Genomic DNA, 17,325 nt, shown 5'->3' on the forward strand with positions numbered 1-17,325 from the left:
CAAGGGCAAAGCCCTTGACGAAGCGCTGGCGTCGGAGGCGGAGCGATCGGCGAAGCTCGGTCGATTAAAGTGAGTTTTTTTTCCTTTTTCAATCATTGGGTTCCTGGGTTTTGGGGGATATTCTTGAATTTTTGACAGTGGATTCTTGATTCTTGATTCTTGGTCCCCTGATGAGGGCAAAGCCCTTGACGAAGCGCTGGCGTCGGAGGCGGAGCGATCGGCGAAGCTCGGTCGATTAAAGTGAGTTTTTTTTCCTTTTTCAATCATTGGGTTCCTGGGTTTTGGGGGATATTCTTGAATTTTTGACAGTGGATTCTTGATTCTTGATTCTTGATAGAATTTTACTTCATTTGGGCTTCTGGGTTCGATTAGAAATAGGGTCCTTTGTGTTATTGGATGATTATGATTGATGCGAGCTAGATTGCTTTATTCACTATCCTGTTAGATGATCATTGACAATGGATGATTATTAGTGATATGAATAATTGTCGAGTTTCTGGGCAGGGGATGAATTTGTTAATTTTGTGGCAGAAAAGTTATTGTTGGAGCTTTCTTTAAGTTTATTAATTTTTTTTATACGTCTAGTTGCTCAGGAAGAATGATGCTTGTGTAAAGATTATTTCTAAATCGGAATAAACGCAGGTTTTCATATAATGATAATCATAATGAAACTCATGTTCTATGCTATGCCTGATATTTCACAATATATTACATATGATTCAACTACAACCATCTGCTTACTTTACTGATCTTGACAGGGCTGCTGCTGTCGCATTAACAGAGAGGCATACGGGTTCTAATTCGGAGAACTTCGATATGGAGCTTGAAGATCAAAGCGGTCAGAAACTACAGATTGGATCTGAAACTGATCATAGGTACTAAGTTCAACACTTGCGTAAGGTATTGCTTCAGATGCTTGAGGAAGTTTATCATAACAAGAGCGCGTTTGATTATTTATAGGGGAGCTATGATGGGAGTAATGCTTCATACAAAGGGTAAAAACCTTATTGAGAAAGAGAAAATCAAAGATGCTTTGGAGGTGCTTCTTATGGCAGAGGTTAGTCACGAAAGTATTAATTGGACTCTGCTTTTAATCTATTGAGTTTATGAGTATTTTGAAATGTGAACTATGATAATGTGGTATTTTAGTTTAAATCATCTCCTTCCAACGTGCAGGAAGCTTTCTCTCTTTGTGCGCCAAAGCTAGTCGAGGTAGGTTAATATGTTTTTTTAAAGAGTATATTATATGTTTGTGCTAAAGCTTATTTTGGTTGGTTCTGCTTTTCGGACTCCAGATGATTGATAACATCCCAATACTTCAACTAGATATAGTGTGGTGTTACTTTCTGCTTAAGGACATATCTTGCCTATCAGTGGCAGGAGCTCGTCTGGCAAAAGCTAGATTAGGTTTTGAACGCTCTCATGGTAAGGACTTCACTCGGTTCAGGGCCCTACAAGATGGTCGCCATCAAGATCTTGCCATGTGAGTACATAACTTATTTGAAGTATACTTTCTTTATATTACTATTTCAAGGGACCATTAGTGTAAGTTCTTGCCTTAACTCATGTATGTTGTAAAAACAGATACTTGAGGTTGGAGCTCCTCGAAGGAGTTGTGGCTTATCATAGCGGCAATCATGAAGAATCTCGCAAAGCATTGAATTCAGCGCTGTCTAAATATAATCAGGTTATCTAATCTTCTCCGTGTTATTGTCAAATTGTATTCAATAATACTGTGAAGCATTGAGCATTGTTGTTCTGTTTATTGTGATTAATATTGAATTTGAAAATGCAGTCCAACAGAGGCTTGCTATTCTTGTGGATGTCATTGAAATGATATTACTTTATGGGTTTTTTTTGTATATATACCCCTTACATCATGAGTATTCACAAAACTAAATCTCAGTATTTGCCACCTAACCCCATATCAACTTTGGAGGGGGGAAAACACTCATATCAACAAATCATCAACCTTACCGGATATGGTGAGCAAAAGGTTGACTATTTTATGATGTTTATACATTGCATTTACAAATTAGCCTATCAAAGTTGATGATTTGGTGTTCTTTTTCCAAAGTAGATGATTTGGGGGGCAGTTTTGTGTATACTCATGATTAAGGGGTACATATACAAAAAAACTACTTTCTTACACAAGATTATTTCCTAATAAATTTAAGATCTTCAAGCCAGCTTCATGGTGCCTTTATTTTTATTTTAATACAACTTTTCTTTTGTGCTTCAGCTTCAAGTGTCAGATGAAGCCTTATCACAGCTGATGGGCATGGGCTACAAAGAAAAGGCAGCAAAGAGAGCACTAAAAATGACTGGGCAAGATATGGAGAGTGCTGTAGGTTTCCTTGTTGAAGAACGGGCAAAAAAAATGCGCAGATATGAGGAGGATAAACAACGCCGCGAGGAGAAGAGGTGATAGTTGTTGTATACAGCACTTAATTTCTTCTTTATTTTTTCCATAATCATTGGTAGAAGGAAATTTCAGGGAGCAAAAATTATATGGCACCACTCCAATGAAGAAGGCTGTAGATATCAAAAGGTTGAATGAGTTGGCCTCCATTGGGTAAGCATCCTTACTTAAGTCTGTGAATTTAACTGTATATTTTATTTATAAAATTGATGAGGTATACTTTCAATGAAAATGCTTTCACTAAATCATTTTCAACAAAAAGCCAGGGTTACTCTACATCATTTTCACTTAGGCAACAAGAAAAAAAAAGCAAAGCATAATTAGCATTGATCTCTGCATTCTAATAAAGAGATTATGCATATCTGTTTTTATGAATTATTGCACTTCACATTTATAGTTCTCTTGTGCTCAGTTGAGTTGTTGATATCGTCAACTTAACTTTTCTTTTCCCTCTTTTTTATATTGTTTCTTATCTTATCATCTTATGATATCTTTCCATTTGGTGTTATCATGTCTCAGCATTGTTGCAATCTATTATCATCCTACGGACCCTTTTCCTTCTGGTATTTCCCTATCTCAATATAGTCATTTAAGGTAAAAAAAAGTAAATTCCTGGGTGCCTAGCACAGACCTATTAGGTTTTTCTTGCTAAGCCATACACTGCAATGAAGATTTTCACCTTTTCTTCAAGAACTACATAGAAAAATCATTCTAATGCCTTTAATTTCCCCCCCATGATATGTGCATTTTGCAATCCCACCTTTGGGGAAGAAGAAGGAAGAGCTTACCAAACATATTGTTGACTATTTAGGTTTATAAGAGACGGAAACTTTAGTTTTATGGAAAGAGTAATTTACAGTGTTGGAAACAGCATCCAAATGCATTTGAATATATTGTTCCATTTAGGTGTTTGACAATTAGATAAAAAAAGTTAAAAATTAGGATAATCCTGACTTTCTATTTGCGAGTCTTGTTTGGATGATGATGGAAAGTGGAAAGTGGAAAGGTGAAAACTTGAGATGGCAGGTGATGTATCATCCACTTTCTGTATGTCATGTTCGGCTGCTAAGAAAAGTGAAAAAGTGGAAAGTGAACGTTCAAAAGCAAACGGGTAAGTAAGAATATAAAACGGAAAATTTTAATTTTCCTTTTTTGAGAAAGTGAAAACTGAGGAGCATTAACGCGTTGATGTGACACCCTCCAATTTTCATATACTTCCCAATCACACTTCCCACTTACAAAATAGGAACTGAAACTAGAGCCACTTTCCAATATTTGGTCTACTTTTCATCTACTTTTCGATCCCACACACCTTGGAATCTTCGAGGTCATACCATTGACCTGGAAATCTGGAAATTAGTGATATCATAAGATCATATTTCCTAATAGAGTTTCGTACATCTGGAGAAACTACCAATCTGCCGTGACCCTGATGTGTTCTATTTTCCCTCTGCAGGTTTGATAGGGAGCTTGCTGCTGAAGCACTTCGAGTAAATGAAAATGACACCCAACTGGCCTTGGATCACTTAACAGATCCTGACAAGAACTGTAAACTTCAGGTGACCAAAATAACTGAAACCAATCTATCAACTGATCATATTATATTCTCATTATTATTACCCCTTTTTACTTCCAGAGTAAAATTGAGTCAAGGAGACAAGCAAGAGCTCAAAGAGCTGCTGTACAAGGGTTATCGGAGGTTGCTGCACAAGGAAATGCCATACGAGGCTCAGCAGAGGTTGCTGCGCTAGGAGATACTGCGCAGGGCTCAGCAGAGGTTGCTGCTGAAGTTGCGGCTGTAGCTGCTGCTGTTGAGGACACTAATCCCATCGATTTTGAGATGGAGGATGAACTTATTCGTAACCTCAAAGGAGATGCAATAGCAGACTATGACATTGAAGTTACCAAAGAAGGAGAAGCCATAGCAGAATACTTGTCTCTGCTAGATTCCTCCGGTCAACAGTCAATTGGGTCTTCATCATTGTAGAATGTCGAGACATTCGCAATTGATTAGGTAAATATGTTAAAATGTAGCTTGTTTCCTACTTCTTTGTAGTTTCTAAGCTTCATATAGGTAAATATGTTTAAATGTAACTTGTTTCCTACTTTATAGTTTCTAAGCTTCGTATAAGTGCAGGGTTTATGTAAAAATGTAAGTGATGCTTTATGAAAGGAAGCGCTTTTGCTGCTACTATAGATGTCATTGCAAGGCTGGTTGCTTCTATGGTTTTTTAACTTTTTCACCGTGGATTAGATTATCATCAGTGAAATATTAACGGATACGGTTATTTGCACATAGGCCTCCTGTAATATCACTAGTTTAAACTTACTTTCCATATAATTTCATTGTTGCGGATAGACCCCTGGGTTTTTTTTTAACTCTTTTACTTGGGGTGAAATTTTGACAGATATTGTCCTTAGGTGAAACTAATGAGTCTATCGGAGAGTAAAAGAGTGAAATAAATAAAATTAACTCATGGGTCAATCTGCAATGACGAAATCTATATGCAATGACCCTAGTAGATATTATGACTTGGTTTCAATCTCAAACATGAAATCTCTAGTAAACTGTCATTATAATACGCAAGGATTATGTACTGTAGACGTCATTGCGAGGTTGGTTGCCTTCCGTTTTGCTCTGCTTATCTTGTCCTCCTTTCCTTCCAATTCTTGTTCTTTGCCCTTTTCTTCCTTTCTCTGTCTTCTCCGCCTCCATGAAAAAGAAATTCACCTGCCTATCTGAATCTTTTCATTTAAATTAGGATTTTATTTTCGTCTTGCTCTTTTGTTGTACAGACTTGTCTAACATCCAAACCTGGAAGCCAAAGAAAACACTTGTCGATATCCTCATGGAACCAATCGCACATAGACCCCTCGTAGATTGTTTTTTACACTTACTACCCGCATATTTTTTTTTGTAGTAGATAGATGCATCGGGTTAAATTTTCTCGACTCTTTTGCCCTTGGTGAAATTTGGGCAGACATAGCTTCTGGGTGAAATTAGTAAGCCTATCTAAGAATCAAAAAATTCTAACGCACAGGGTCTATCTGCAACAATAAAATTCCAGGGGGTAGTAAGTGCAATGCAAGAATGAAAATGCATGGGTAGAAAGTGCAAAACAACGATACTGCAAGAGGTCTGTACAATTAACCCAAAAATTGTTTGCACACCTCTTCATGAAGAGTTCGTTTGACAGAATGGATAAGAAATGGATGGGAAGGGAGGCATCTATTCTGCCCAAAAAAAAACTTCGGTATTTTTATTTTTTCTCTATTTTCTCTGCAACATAAACAAATTTCTGAATACGACTACAAATCAGTTTAGAAATACGATTGCAACTTCTTTCATATCACAAAATCAACTGTTTTTCGACACTAACAGTACAATTAAGCAGGCAAAGAGCACTCTTCAACTTGATTATATTTTCAGTAGTATAATCCATTATGCAGAACAGAAAACTTCGTCATTACATGTGAATGGACTCACAGGCAAACTTCAAAGTCAGCACTTATGCCAGAAATTTTCAGGAAACTGCACAAACAGGAAACAGTGAGCACACTGCCACCAATGAAAAATAATGTGGTTGTCCAATGATGGCAACCATATAGCTTACTTGGAAAGTGCGAAACCAATGAATCTTCAATAGATGAGTAGGTCTCCCGACAGAAGGCATCCAAGAGTTTGTTGAATTTTGATCTACACAATTTGATAGGAAAGTTCGACTTTGGTGTTATGAGATAAGGCCCTCATTCCCTCAAGGGAGATTAAAAAAAACTGGGCTTGATTTCCATAAATACTCGATAAAACTCTCATAAATAAGGAAAGTGCGAGTAGGTGATACTTGGAAGAACATGCACATTAATTAAAAGTATTCTGTCCTTAGTCAAGAAGCTTCTATTTGCAAGCAAATTGGGATATGTCCCTCAATTAGGATACTAACTTGTAATAGTTATATAAAAAATCAAGTTTTCTTCATAATTAGTATGATCAAGAACCAAAAGCACTCTTTTTAAGTCCATATGCATGTCTGTCAAAAAGAAAAATGCAAGGGTAAATATACGTTTTACCTGAATGACAATCTTCAATTTTGTTGACTTGTGAAGAATAAGACAAATTGCAATTATGTAAAAAACACTTAGTTGCATTCTCAGCAGAAACTTACAATTAGTTAGGTCTTGATACTTGACGACTTCGACAATGTAGAATCCAACTTATCCGCAATCGATGCGATCCATGTCTACAAAAAGAAAAATGGAAATAATATTAGGCTATGTTTGGGAACTTAGATTTGGGCTTGGATTTGAAATCCAGGGCAGCCCAAATCCAAATATCTTGTTTGGATTTTAAATTTCGTTTTGATTTTAAATCAAATGATTTTGTAGATGTGGATTTTGAAGCCGAATATTATGGATTTGAAATCCCATGCTGACCCTCGTGATTCATCAAATCCAACCCCCTTCATCTCATCGATCTCTATCTCCTCAAAATCCCGATTCTCTCTCTCTCTCTCTCTCTCTCTCTCTCTCTCTCTCTCTCTCTCTCTCTCTCTCTCTCTCTCTCTCTCTCTCTCTCAACCCTAGACCAAGTCGATCGCCATTTCCAGCCAACGCATCACCTCCGACTCTGGTGCCTCTTCTCCGACGACCTATCCTCCCTCTTTCCTTTGTCTCCGGCCGTTCGCCGCCCCATAACCATCGCCTTGAACTCTCCTCGAAAATCCCTAACCTGAGAGGTTTCCCCTTCACTGAGATCTTCATCTCCGGCGATGAGCAGTAGGAGAAGGAATCTGATCGCACATTCCCAATCCTCCGCAACGACGGGGGGATCCCAACTCACTGCCAAAACCGTAACCCTAATTTCCATCGATGATGAGGAGGAGGAAATGGAGGATGAGGGGGAGAGGGAGAAGTGTCGATCTTGACTCTTTAGGGCTTTTAGAGATGGTGACGATTGGATGAATGTGTTGTTGACGGCGGAGGACGCGTCTAGGGTTATGGAGGCGACGAGGGGCGTGAGATTTCGTGGATCGGCGCCGGATTGGGCGAATCGGGAGACCGAAGATTGGTGGGTGGATGGGTTGAGGAGATTGAGAGGTGAGATTACTGCTACCACTTCCCAAAGCTAATTAGGAGGTTGAATTTGTTAAATTTTTTTTAGCTTTTGTTGATTATTATGTGTTGTTCGTCACATTTTGGTATAAAGATTTTATCTTTGCATATTGTTCAGTAATTCGCATCTGCATTATGAAATATGTCCTGTGGTTATCAACATCTGGATTCAAATTCATCTCTTTTAGGGATTTCATACTAGTTTGCTTGTTTGTTTGTTTGTTTGTAATACTATAAGATTATGAAAACAAGATTATGAAATTGATTGACCATGTTGTTTGGATGATAATTTTTTTTTGGGGTGCGGACATGGATAGGATTGTTTTCACGCCCTCATGGATTAATATTGACATAGTCTTTTTTCTCCATCTCATCACTATATTTCTGCACATGTGTCATATGACAATAGAATGTTTACTTGATGAGTTTCTTGTTGCCTCACATGGCATCCTGATTATGTCTTCATAGTCTGGACAAATTGTAAAACCCAGAAATTTCATTGTTCATGGTAAAAAATTGTTTCTTTTTCACATGGGAAGTGAATTTTACCTTAGATTAGCTAAGAATAGACATGTATGTGCATGGAAAATGCATTCACGGACACATAATTCACTATTAATAATAAATAAATAAATAAAATACATGGACTTGGTTATGATTGGTTGACTGTAAATTGCTGTTATTATGTTATACTCTGGATATGAATCTATCAGTTAAGAAACTCAACCAAATGTTTATTACTCATTTTGTAGGGAGCTTTATTGATATTTAATGATTAGCGATGCATAAGTAAATGGAGACTTTAGTGGTCAATCATCTATATCAGCTAATTAGTTTTTAGGTATAAGTTTATTCGTCAAAATGAGGATTAAACACCAGCTTGTTGGAATAGGTTGATTACTAATTTCAGGGTTTGTCAACCTTTTCTGGAGAAAATGCATTAGATTTGTGATGGTAATTGGGATTGGGATGCTGTTGGTCCGTGTAAATTTAGGATGGAGGGGCAGAAGGATAAATTTCTTGGTAATGAAAAAGGTGGAAGTTAACGTGGTAAAGTTAGACATTGAAATGCTAAAATCAACAAAAGCAGTATTGTTATTCCCGTATTGGTTATGTTATGATTGCCACATAAGATTATATGGTTACATTTGATCTTCAACTGGCTTTCTATGTTGTGAAAGAGAAAACTTTGCTATAGTTTTGATGGCCAATGACGTGTACGTTGTAGATTTCCACAAATAATTTTTTTTTTTTGATATATCATTGTCGCAAATGATATATCATCTACATATATACATACACATACACGTACACGTACACATACATATACCTACACACACAAATACACGCACACGCACATGCACACACGCACACACGTACACGTCCATGAACTTATATGTATAATATATATTGATGTGTATGTATGCATGAATACAGGCACACATAACACATGTATAACTTTTTATTTTTTACTATGTGGAGAGTAGACCGGTTTTCCTCTTCATTTTTATTTTGGTGATCTTTTGTTTGTAGAATACTTCTCTTAGACTTAGTTTTCATAAGCTTATGTGTCATATATTTAGTTTTCATGAGCTTATATGTCATATATATCTTCTCATAACATCCTGATACCAACATCATCGATTTCATGACAGTTCATTTAAAGGTTAGCGGGTAATAAAAACTTGGACGGCTTTAAATCTTTTTCAGAAAAGAATGTGTGTTTTCATTTTCCTCTTGTAAAATCTGGTACATGCTAACCCAATTTCTAGTTGCATCACTGAATCAGACCTCAGTAGCACATTCAGTAATGATTTTCTTTCTCCGTTGCTGGTAAACCGACTAGAATAATCACCAAAAGATCAAATCAGATTTCCATTGTATTGAAGATGATTTTCCATACTTAATAGAAATGGAAGGTACCATCTGCAAGTTCAATCAAATTTTAACTGCAGGTGTATAGGTTATTACTCCAGTCTATTGGGTACCCATGTGGTTCTGAGTAAAGAGTGGAATATTTCTGAAGAACCACGACCATGGGACTCAATTGACTGGAAATGATAACTACAGGGGCTTAATAGGTTAACATATTAGGTTAAGGACTTCTTAGAAATGTCAGATAAATTTTTAGGGTTAACCTGGCATTGAGCTCTGAGAAGTGTTGTTATGCTCTAATTATCTTCAAGTGTGAGAGAGAATTAAGTGTTGTGAACAAAGTCCTTGGTTTATATTGCTCAAGTGTGATCAGTGTGCATCTTGTTTCCGTGAATTTTGAAATATCAATAAACATTTCTCTCGTGTCTATGCTTTGGCACATTTTTTCTGCTGCGTGCGTCTATGCTTTGCTCATCTGTATTGGTACAAGCTATATCATCCGTCAATTTGGACATTAGTCATGCTTCGTTTGAAGGTAAGATCCCAGTCCTCACATCACATTTTTCTCTTTCTTGTCACCTGAATCTAGGTCTTTTGTCCTGTTTGCCTTGATTTCTGCTGTTTTTAGCCTATTTTAGTCGAGATCTGAGAAAATTAGGGGTTTGAGACTAGGATTCGTGTACTTTCGGGTGGATGTGGGATTGTTTGGTGAAAATGATGGTTTTCTGAGGGTTTAGTTTGATGCATTGCGCTGGTGATGCCTTTGATGAGTAGACTGCTCTTGATCTCTGTGGGTTTTTACAGGTTTTGGTGTTTTCTTTGGTGATTCTCGAAATTAAGTTTACTTTGTTCGGTAAAAGTTAGGATTTTGATAGGTTTAATTATTGTTTTTGGTCAATTAAAGTTTGTTATGAAAGATATGTTTCAATTTGGTTTACTTTCCTCTAATTTGCCCACCTTTCTTCCTGCAGATTGGATGATTGTTGAATTCGGATAGCAAAATAAGCGCAAGTGTCGATTGGTCCTCTGTTAGTCTCTGGCAAATTTTAGATTTGGATGATTGTTGAATTATTTTTTTGTTGCTACGGATAGGGTTTATCATACGAGCAGTTCTGAATTCTCGGTTGCAATTTCTTTACATTGAGGATACTTCTCTTCTCACATGCTATTCAATTTGCAACTCTTTGTATTTTTTCTTATTAACATTTCTCTTGGTATATCAAAGACCAAATTGACTATGTAATTGTCAGTTGTACCTGCTCTGTTTATATAGGATGATGTTTGAGCATGGCTTATAGGTTGAAATCAAGGTTTAGATAGTTACATTTTTAATGTGAAAACACATGAAATTGTTACTTATTTGCTCTGATATCAACTTATTCTCACTTTGAATATGTGTGAAATATTAAACAAGCCTCCAATGTTTTCCAGCCTGGATATCTGTAAAATATGCAGTGGTGATGTATTATTTAGATATTTTTTTGTAAGATACTTGATATGTTTGGAGTTTTTTTCATTTTCATTTTGCTAAAAATCTTGCAAGTTATGGCGGGTAATGAATTTGAAAACTTATCAAATGTAGCTATCATCGCCAAAATTATAAATTTGTGTTTTTTTGGTTATTATTTTACACATCTCCATTGCATTTGATGGGTTAAGAGAAAAAAAAATTCATCAATTTTAAATTCAATTTCATGTATAATAAAGTACCCAAACACTAGATTTTGAAATCAAAGATTTAAAATCCTTTCATTTAATAAAGATATCCAAACAAAAGATTTCTTAAATCATGGATTTCAAATCCTAAATTTAAAATCCCTTGATTTTAAATCAACTTTCTAAATCCAAATCCAAGTTTCCAAACACAACCTTAAAACATTTCTTTGGAGACAACATGGAGGTTGAAAATGTTTCAATAGTAATTTTCAGGCTACATTTCCAACCGCACAAGTGATATGAGGAAGGCAATCGCGTGCAACCCACATACTTACCATTTGGATGGCCAATTAGGCCAAAACTGTAAATTGTATGATTGTGGATTATTGCTTTAGATTTAGCTGAACCTGACACGATTCTAATAAAAGCCTAGCAAGATGGTGAACCATTAAAAATCAGGGCGTGCTTATTTTTCCTAAGAGACCAAACAGAAAATTTTCAATATATTTTGCAAGAAGATTCAAACATTTCTTTTAGCAATGTGTTAATGTTTATGCTACTTTTCTACTCTTATAGATAGGTCCATGCAATGAAATGTCGCCTTAAGTTCCTCAACCTATGGTCAACCTTAAATCAAGGATATTATACAGTATGAGTAATATATAATTGGTGGAGACTATCAGGATAGAGATTGAGAACATTGGCTAAATGGATTAGAGAAAAAAAAAGACAATAACCAGCAAATAAAATACCTGGTCAAGATTGTTGAAACCCCTAATAGTGTCACCGCCAATGATTGCTATTCCTTTATCACTTAATGGCTGCAAAATGACTGCCTAGTAAAAGTAACATGCACATTAGCCAGTTCACTTGCACAAAAATGTATAACGGTGCAGTAAAGATTTGTTATGATCTCATGACAAGGAAACACATTGCCCATGTAGTAGATAAAAAACAGGATCATACCATTTTATAACAGATGTTTCACCTCCTCTAAACCCCAATTTGGAGGGAATCAAATCCTATAGATTGGTGACCTAAGTTGCATGGAAACGGGTACGGGTACTGGTGCGGGTGCAGGTACGGGACACGACAAAACTATAAAATGTTGGGTACGGGGACACAACTACATATATATTGAATTAATACTGTATATAAGATAATTTTTCCCCTTCGTGTGTCATTAGAATTAAAATTTCGATCACATTTTTAAGTTTCTTTTATCATATTGATTATCGTGAATTGTAAACTACTTATTTTTTTACTAGACATCTAAACAACCCATTAACTATATAGTTTTAAACTTGTGTATGGGCTGAAACGAATCTGACCCGTATCTCATTAGTTTCAAAAGACGGATGTGAAGTGTAAGCTCTACGTCCAGGAAGTCTTTGACAAGTGTTTTAAATTAACACATATCGTATAATTGAGTACATGTTGTAATAAATGCATGAATATATTCAAGAAGTGTCCATGAAGTTTGGGTACGGGAAAGTGTCGGGTACGTATCCGGTACGGGTACGACTTCATTATAGAAGTACCCCGGTAACATAGTTGGTGACTAATGGAGGTGAATTTTGTCACCTCCCTTCTCTTCCATTCCCCTTAATAAAAAAAAAATCCCAAACAGAGTGAACCTTTTTGCTTCTCATCCCCTCTTCTACATTCACCCCCATCCAAACAGGGTGTTACAGGTCTGATGCTTAGGTTAATTTTAATGGGCATATTGTTAAACAACTGACACAAATGCTTCAACTTGTGGAGGTAGAGCACAGATTCAAACATTTCTTTTAGCAATGTGTTAATGTTTATGCTACTTTTCTACTCTTATAGATAGGTCCATGCAATGAAATGTCGCCTTAAGTTCCTCAACCTATGGTCAACCTTAAATCAAGGATATTATACAGTATGAGTAATATATAATTGGTGGAGACTATCAGGATAGAGATTGAGAACATTGGCTAAATGGATTAGAGAAAAAAAAAGACAATAACCAGCAAATAAAATACCTGGTCAAGATTGTTGAAACCCCTAATAGTGTCACCGCCAATGATTGCTATTCCTTTATCACTTAATGGCTGCAAAATGACTGCCTAGTAAAAGTAACATGCACATTAGCCAGTTCACTTGCACAAAAATGTATAACGGTGCAGTAAAGATTTGTTATGATCTCATGACAAGGAAACACATTGCCCATGTAGTAGATAAAAAACAGGATCATACCATTTTATAACAGATGTTTCACCTCCTCTAAACCCCAATTTGGAGGGAATCAAATCCTATAGATTGGTGACCTAAGTTGCATGGAAACGGGTACGGGTACTGGTGCGGGTGCAGGTACGGGACACGACAAAACTATAAAATGTTGGGTACGGGGACACAACTACATATATATTGAATTAATACTGTATATAAGATAATTTTTCCCCTTCGTGTGTCATTAGAATTAAAATTTCGATCACATTTTTAAGTTTCTTTTATCATATTGATTATCGTGAATTGTAAACTACTTATTTTTTTACTAGACATCTAAACAACCCATTAACTATATAGTTTTAAACTTGTGTATGGGCTGAAACGAATCTGACCCGTATCTCATTAGTTTCAAAAGACGGATGTGAAGTGTAAGCTCTACGTCCAGGAAGTCTTTGACAAGTGTTTTAAATTAACACATATCGTATAATTGAGTACATGTTGTAATAAATGCATGAATATATTCAAGAAGTGTCCATGAAGTTTGGGTACGGGAAAGTGTCGGGTACGTATCCGGTACGGGTACGACTTCATTATAGAAGTACCCCGGTAACATAGTTGGTGACTAATGGAGGTGAATTTTGTCACCTCCCTTCTCTTCCATTCCCCTTAATAAAAAAAAAATCCCAAACAGAGTGAACCTTTTTGCTTCTCATCCCCTCTTCTACATTCACCCCCATCCAAACAGGGTGTTACAGGTCTGATGCTTAGGTTAATTTTAATGGGCATATTGTTAAACAACTGACACAAATGCTTCAACTTGTGGAGGTAGAGCACATGCTCTGCTGGAATGATGATAAACTTAGATATGAGCTCAAGATAGCAGTGATGTCAATTATGTAAGTCCTGGAAAATATACTCTCTTCTTCATTATACATTGTGATGCGTGACAAGTTCAGGTGAAGATGATTTTAATCAAGTTAGGCTCCAACATGGTTAAATCATTGTAAAGGATTGTAAACTTGACTAGGATTCTGAATTATTTTGGTTACTTTTATGGTGTATCTTAGTTTTAACTTCCAAATCTTTTAGATAAGGTATGGGCAATTTTGTTTTCAAATGTTTTAACCTAGATATAAAGGTTTGATTTGGTAGGCCATGTTTTTGTTTTCAAATCTTTTATATAAAGGAGGACACGATTCTCTCTCTCCTCCATTTGATTCGGTTTCTATATCTGTATACCACATAGACCCTTGAAAGCACTGGACTTTACATTTCTAGATGCTAAATTTTTTCACTTAATGAGTCTGAAAAGAATAAATGATGATGAGGAAAAAGTTAAAAAAAAAAACGCCTGTAAATGAAGAATTTTTACCATACAGATTAACAAGTACCTGTGTGTCAATAGGCAAGAAAGGAAGTTCGGACTTTCCAGGATAAAGAGAGAGATTTGCCAAGTAGCTTTCTGCAGAGAATAGCCACTTAAAATGTTGAGAGAAAAACATTCTTCAAGAAATTAGAAATTGAAAAGAGTGTCTGAAAGAACTTTCAAAATACATACGCTTTCCAGATTTCATTGCATTTCTGTAGAGTGAACCCTGCATTAACTTTGGAACATCAATAATCACAGGATCACTACCTACAGCAGCTGCAACACCAATTTGAAGAAGACAGTTGCCTCCATATACAATCACTAACGACCTGCAACATGATGCAGCTGAAAGTGATTCCCATGCCCTGAGCATTACAAATCAGAACCATCATGTTAGTATTTAATAATATAAAACACATGCCAGCAGAATATTTATGTAACCTTTGCAGAAAATAAGTATCTATAGTTCAAGTTATGTAAGAAATCCCATTTACACATTGCATGAAAAACAAGAAGAGACTACCCATAAAAGATATCGATCTAGTTTCTGGATTACCAAAATTGCATCAATAAAAGATGATAGAAGATGGTGCTCTAGCTGCACCGTAAAAGAGAAACCTTTTTTTTCTCGTAACAACTCGTTGAATTAGGCTGAAATGGAAAGAAGAAGCAAAAATAATTTTAATTCTGGATAAAATGCTTCAATTTATTATTATTATTATTATTTTCGAATACCAACTTCATTGAGAAGCGACACACAAGTTGTAATGAAAAGAATAGCATCAGAAGTTTAAAACAGAAAAAGTAATCATTGTGTTTATAAATAAAGATACCATAGCAATTCACAAGCTGCAACTTGAGAAATAGTCGAGTCTATCCGCCTACAGTCCACGCCCTTAGGGACCACCTGATACCAACAGGGAGAAATTTATTGACATGAACAAAAAATGCATCAAGTCTCATTAGAAAAACTATGACAAAATGAAGTCCTCACTGGAGAAATATCCTTTGGTCGAATCGACAACCATACAAGGCCAGTAAGAAGATTGGTTACAGCCAAACCAAGAGTTAATATGTCTGCTCTCGATTGTGAACTGTTAAAAAAAAAGATGGCCTCATAAGTTTTTCCAAGGTTCACCATAGAAGATAATTAGATGCTGAAATAAATAAATAAATAAAATGAATGACACAATTTTTTATCCAGATTGTCGAACCAATAACAGAGAAATGATAACAGGTTCCATCATTATATCAGCGATAGATTTGTATCTACGAAGAACATTCATTTATTCAATATGTCACCACTCTTCAAGTGCACTCAAGCATTTTAAAACAATTCTATAAGCTTTCTCGTAACAAAAGAAGACAGTAATCAGATTATTAAAGAAAAAGCTGATGAATTTGTGCTCTTCTAAACCCCCCATTACGTACTACTTAAAGAAATGCCTAATTTTGTTATACCAACAAGCTATCTTCTTACTTGTTTATCAATGCTAAGCATTTACAGTTACAAGAAAACAAGAGAACCAACTACTGTAGAGATTAACCATAATATTTTGAATGAAAACAATAGAAACTGCAGCGAGCACTAGAAAATATGCCAAAATCTCCAAGGTTGAGACAGAAGTATCAGTCTCTAGAACCTAGATTTTTCAGGTTTTGTTATAGATAGGGGCCATCAAATTTCCTACCAGTACAACCTGAAGATTCTCGGTATCATGACTAACATCACGTTATCCTGAAAAGCTACATAATCAGGCAAATATTCCTCAATATTCACCTACAGGTGTTCTCAAAATACAAGCTTTCACACTAAAGAGCAACCTTAAATGTCATCTTTCCCCCTTTTCCGTAGGCAAACAAATAGATTAAGCTAAACACAAACTCAGAAATTTCAAGGAAAACTGAAATTTCAACTCAGATTCATCGTATTCAGGTAGCTTGTCGCGTTAATGGCCCCCATAAACTACACGGAAGTCACATCATCTAACATTTTCAAAATCCTTGGAAATGTAATTACCACGAAATTATCCTGAAAACCTACACCAAGCGGAAAAAATAATCTGTTCTCATACGCTCAAAAATGCAATCTTTTCCCCCATTTTCCCGCGGTAAAACAAAGAGATTAAGCAAAACAGAAAATTCGAGAGAAATTTCAAAAAACAAAATAAAAATAAAAAATTTGAACTTGACCCAGGTCTCGGAGGAACCTGGAGGCGTCGGCGACGGGGGCGATGCCGGAGAAAGCTCGGTTGACGAGGACGGAGAGGAGAGAGAGGCCGCCGACGTAAATGGGGAGGCTGCGGACGAGGCCATCGTTGTCGGAGACCCAATCGCTCGCAAGATCTCGCCGGGGTTTTGGGCCTTTGTATGAAGAGGAAGAAGATGAAGAAGCTAGGGTTTTGATGGAGACCCTGGGGTTGAAATGGGGACGGCGGATTGAGGGGATTGCTGGAAGAAGAGGGAGAGAGGAGGCCACATCCATTATTAGCTGAATAATAATTTGCTGGCTCATTATTCTACGGGCTAAATTTGCAATATACGTGAACTATATAGTTTCTCTTATTTTGCAGTTATGTACCCTCACTTGTTCCTGGCCGCGTTTTAGAACCTTCTGTTGTGCAAACACGACGGAATTCCTTAGAATATTCTCATCTACTCATCTATATAAATGAGAGAAATCAAGATTTATTATTCA

General features: G+C 36.3%; 2 protein-coding genes and 1 long non-coding RNA gene across 7 annotated transcripts; 2 read left to right on the forward strand and 1 right to left on the reverse strand.

The window, feature by feature from the left end:
• LOC109835729 (NEDD8 ultimate buster 1) lies at positions 7-4,613 on the forward strand. 2 transcript variants are annotated; one of them, XM_020403740.1, is made up of 10 exons: positions 7-69; positions 759-875; positions 961-1,057; positions 1,177-1,212; positions 1,296-1,483; positions 1,585-1,687; positions 2,243-2,424; positions 2,498-2,575; positions 3,879-3,981; positions 4,059-4,613. In XM_020403740.1, exons 2-10 carry the CDS (start codon positions 817-819, stop codon positions 4,407-4,409), a joined length of 1,197 nt encoding a protein of 398 aa, XP_020259329.1. In that variant the 5' UTR covers positions 7-69; positions 759-816; the 3' UTR covers positions 4,410-4,613. The 2 variants fall into 2 exon arrangements, with proteins under 2 accessions (XP_020259329.1, XP_020259328.1); XM_020403739.1 differs by lacking the exon at positions 7-69 and adding an exon at positions 169-240.
• Positions 4,965-17,133, reverse strand: LOC109835730 (protein COFACTOR ASSEMBLY OF COMPLEX C SUBUNIT B CCB4, chloroplastic). 4 transcript variants are annotated; one of them, XR_002245684.1, is made up of 9 exons: positions 16,838-17,133; positions 15,622-15,721; positions 15,461-15,534; positions 14,817-14,956; positions 14,650-14,720; positions 13,072-13,155; positions 6,586-6,660; positions 6,037-6,119; positions 5,633-5,954 (listed from the first exon to the last, which is right to left on the reverse strand). XR_002245684.1 is itself a non-coding variant. In XM_020403741.1 (8 exons), exons 1-7 carry the CDS (start codon positions 17,110-17,112, stop codon positions 6,592-6,594), a joined length of 849 nt encoding a protein of 282 aa, XP_020259330.1. In that variant the 5' UTR covers positions 17,113-17,133; the 3' UTR covers positions 4,965-5,237; positions 6,586-6,591. The 4 variants fall into 4 exon arrangements, 1 of the variants encoding a protein (XP_020259330.1); XR_002245682.1 differs by having other exon boundaries at positions 14,817-14,992; XR_002245683.1 differs by having other exon boundaries at positions 6,037-6,145; positions 14,817-14,992.
• On the forward strand, positions 9,869-10,694 carry LOC109835731. The gene is made up of 2 exons (XR_002245685.1): positions 9,869-9,941; positions 10,378-10,694. It is a non-coding gene; the product is annotated as an uncharacterized LOC109835731 (long non-coding RNA).

Source organism: Asparagus officinalis, chromosome 3, assembly GCF_001876935.1.
Source record: "Asparagus officinalis chromosome 3, Aspof.V1, whole genome shotgun sequence".
Classification (NCBI taxonomy): domain Eukaryota; kingdom Viridiplantae; phylum Streptophyta; class Magnoliopsida; order Asparagales; family Asparagaceae; genus Asparagus; species Asparagus officinalis.

What these genes read in the sequence shown, in the direction of transcription:
- LOC109835729 (XM_020403740.1), top strand. Translation starts at nt 817, where the DNA reads ATGGAGCTTGAAGATCAAAGCGGTCAGAAACTACAGATTGGATCTGAA. An exon ending in CGCCATCAAGATCTTGCCAT is followed by an intron (nt 1,484 to 1,584) that starts GTGAGTACATAA and finishes TTGTAAAAACAG; the next exon opens with ATACTTGAGGTTGGAGCTCC. An exon ending in AATGAGTTGGCCTCCATTGG is followed by an intron (nt 2,576 to 3,878) that starts GTAAGCATCCTT and finishes TTCCCTCTGCAG; the next exon opens with GTTTGATAGGGAGCTTGCTG.
- LOC109835730 (XM_020403741.1), bottom strand. Translation starts at nt 17,112, where the DNA reads ATGGATGTGGCCTCCTCTCTCCCTCTTCTTCCAGCAATCCCCTCAATC. An exon ending in CCCGTCGCCGACGCCTCCAG is followed by an intron (nt 15,722 to 16,837) that starts GTTCCTCCGAGA and finishes TTTTTTTAACAG; the next exon opens with TTCACAATCGAGAGCAGACA. An exon ending in GCAGCTTGTGAATTGCTATG is followed by an intron (nt 14,993 to 15,460) that starts GTATCTTTATTT and finishes TGTAATGCTCAG; the next exon opens with GGCATGGGAATCACTTTCAG.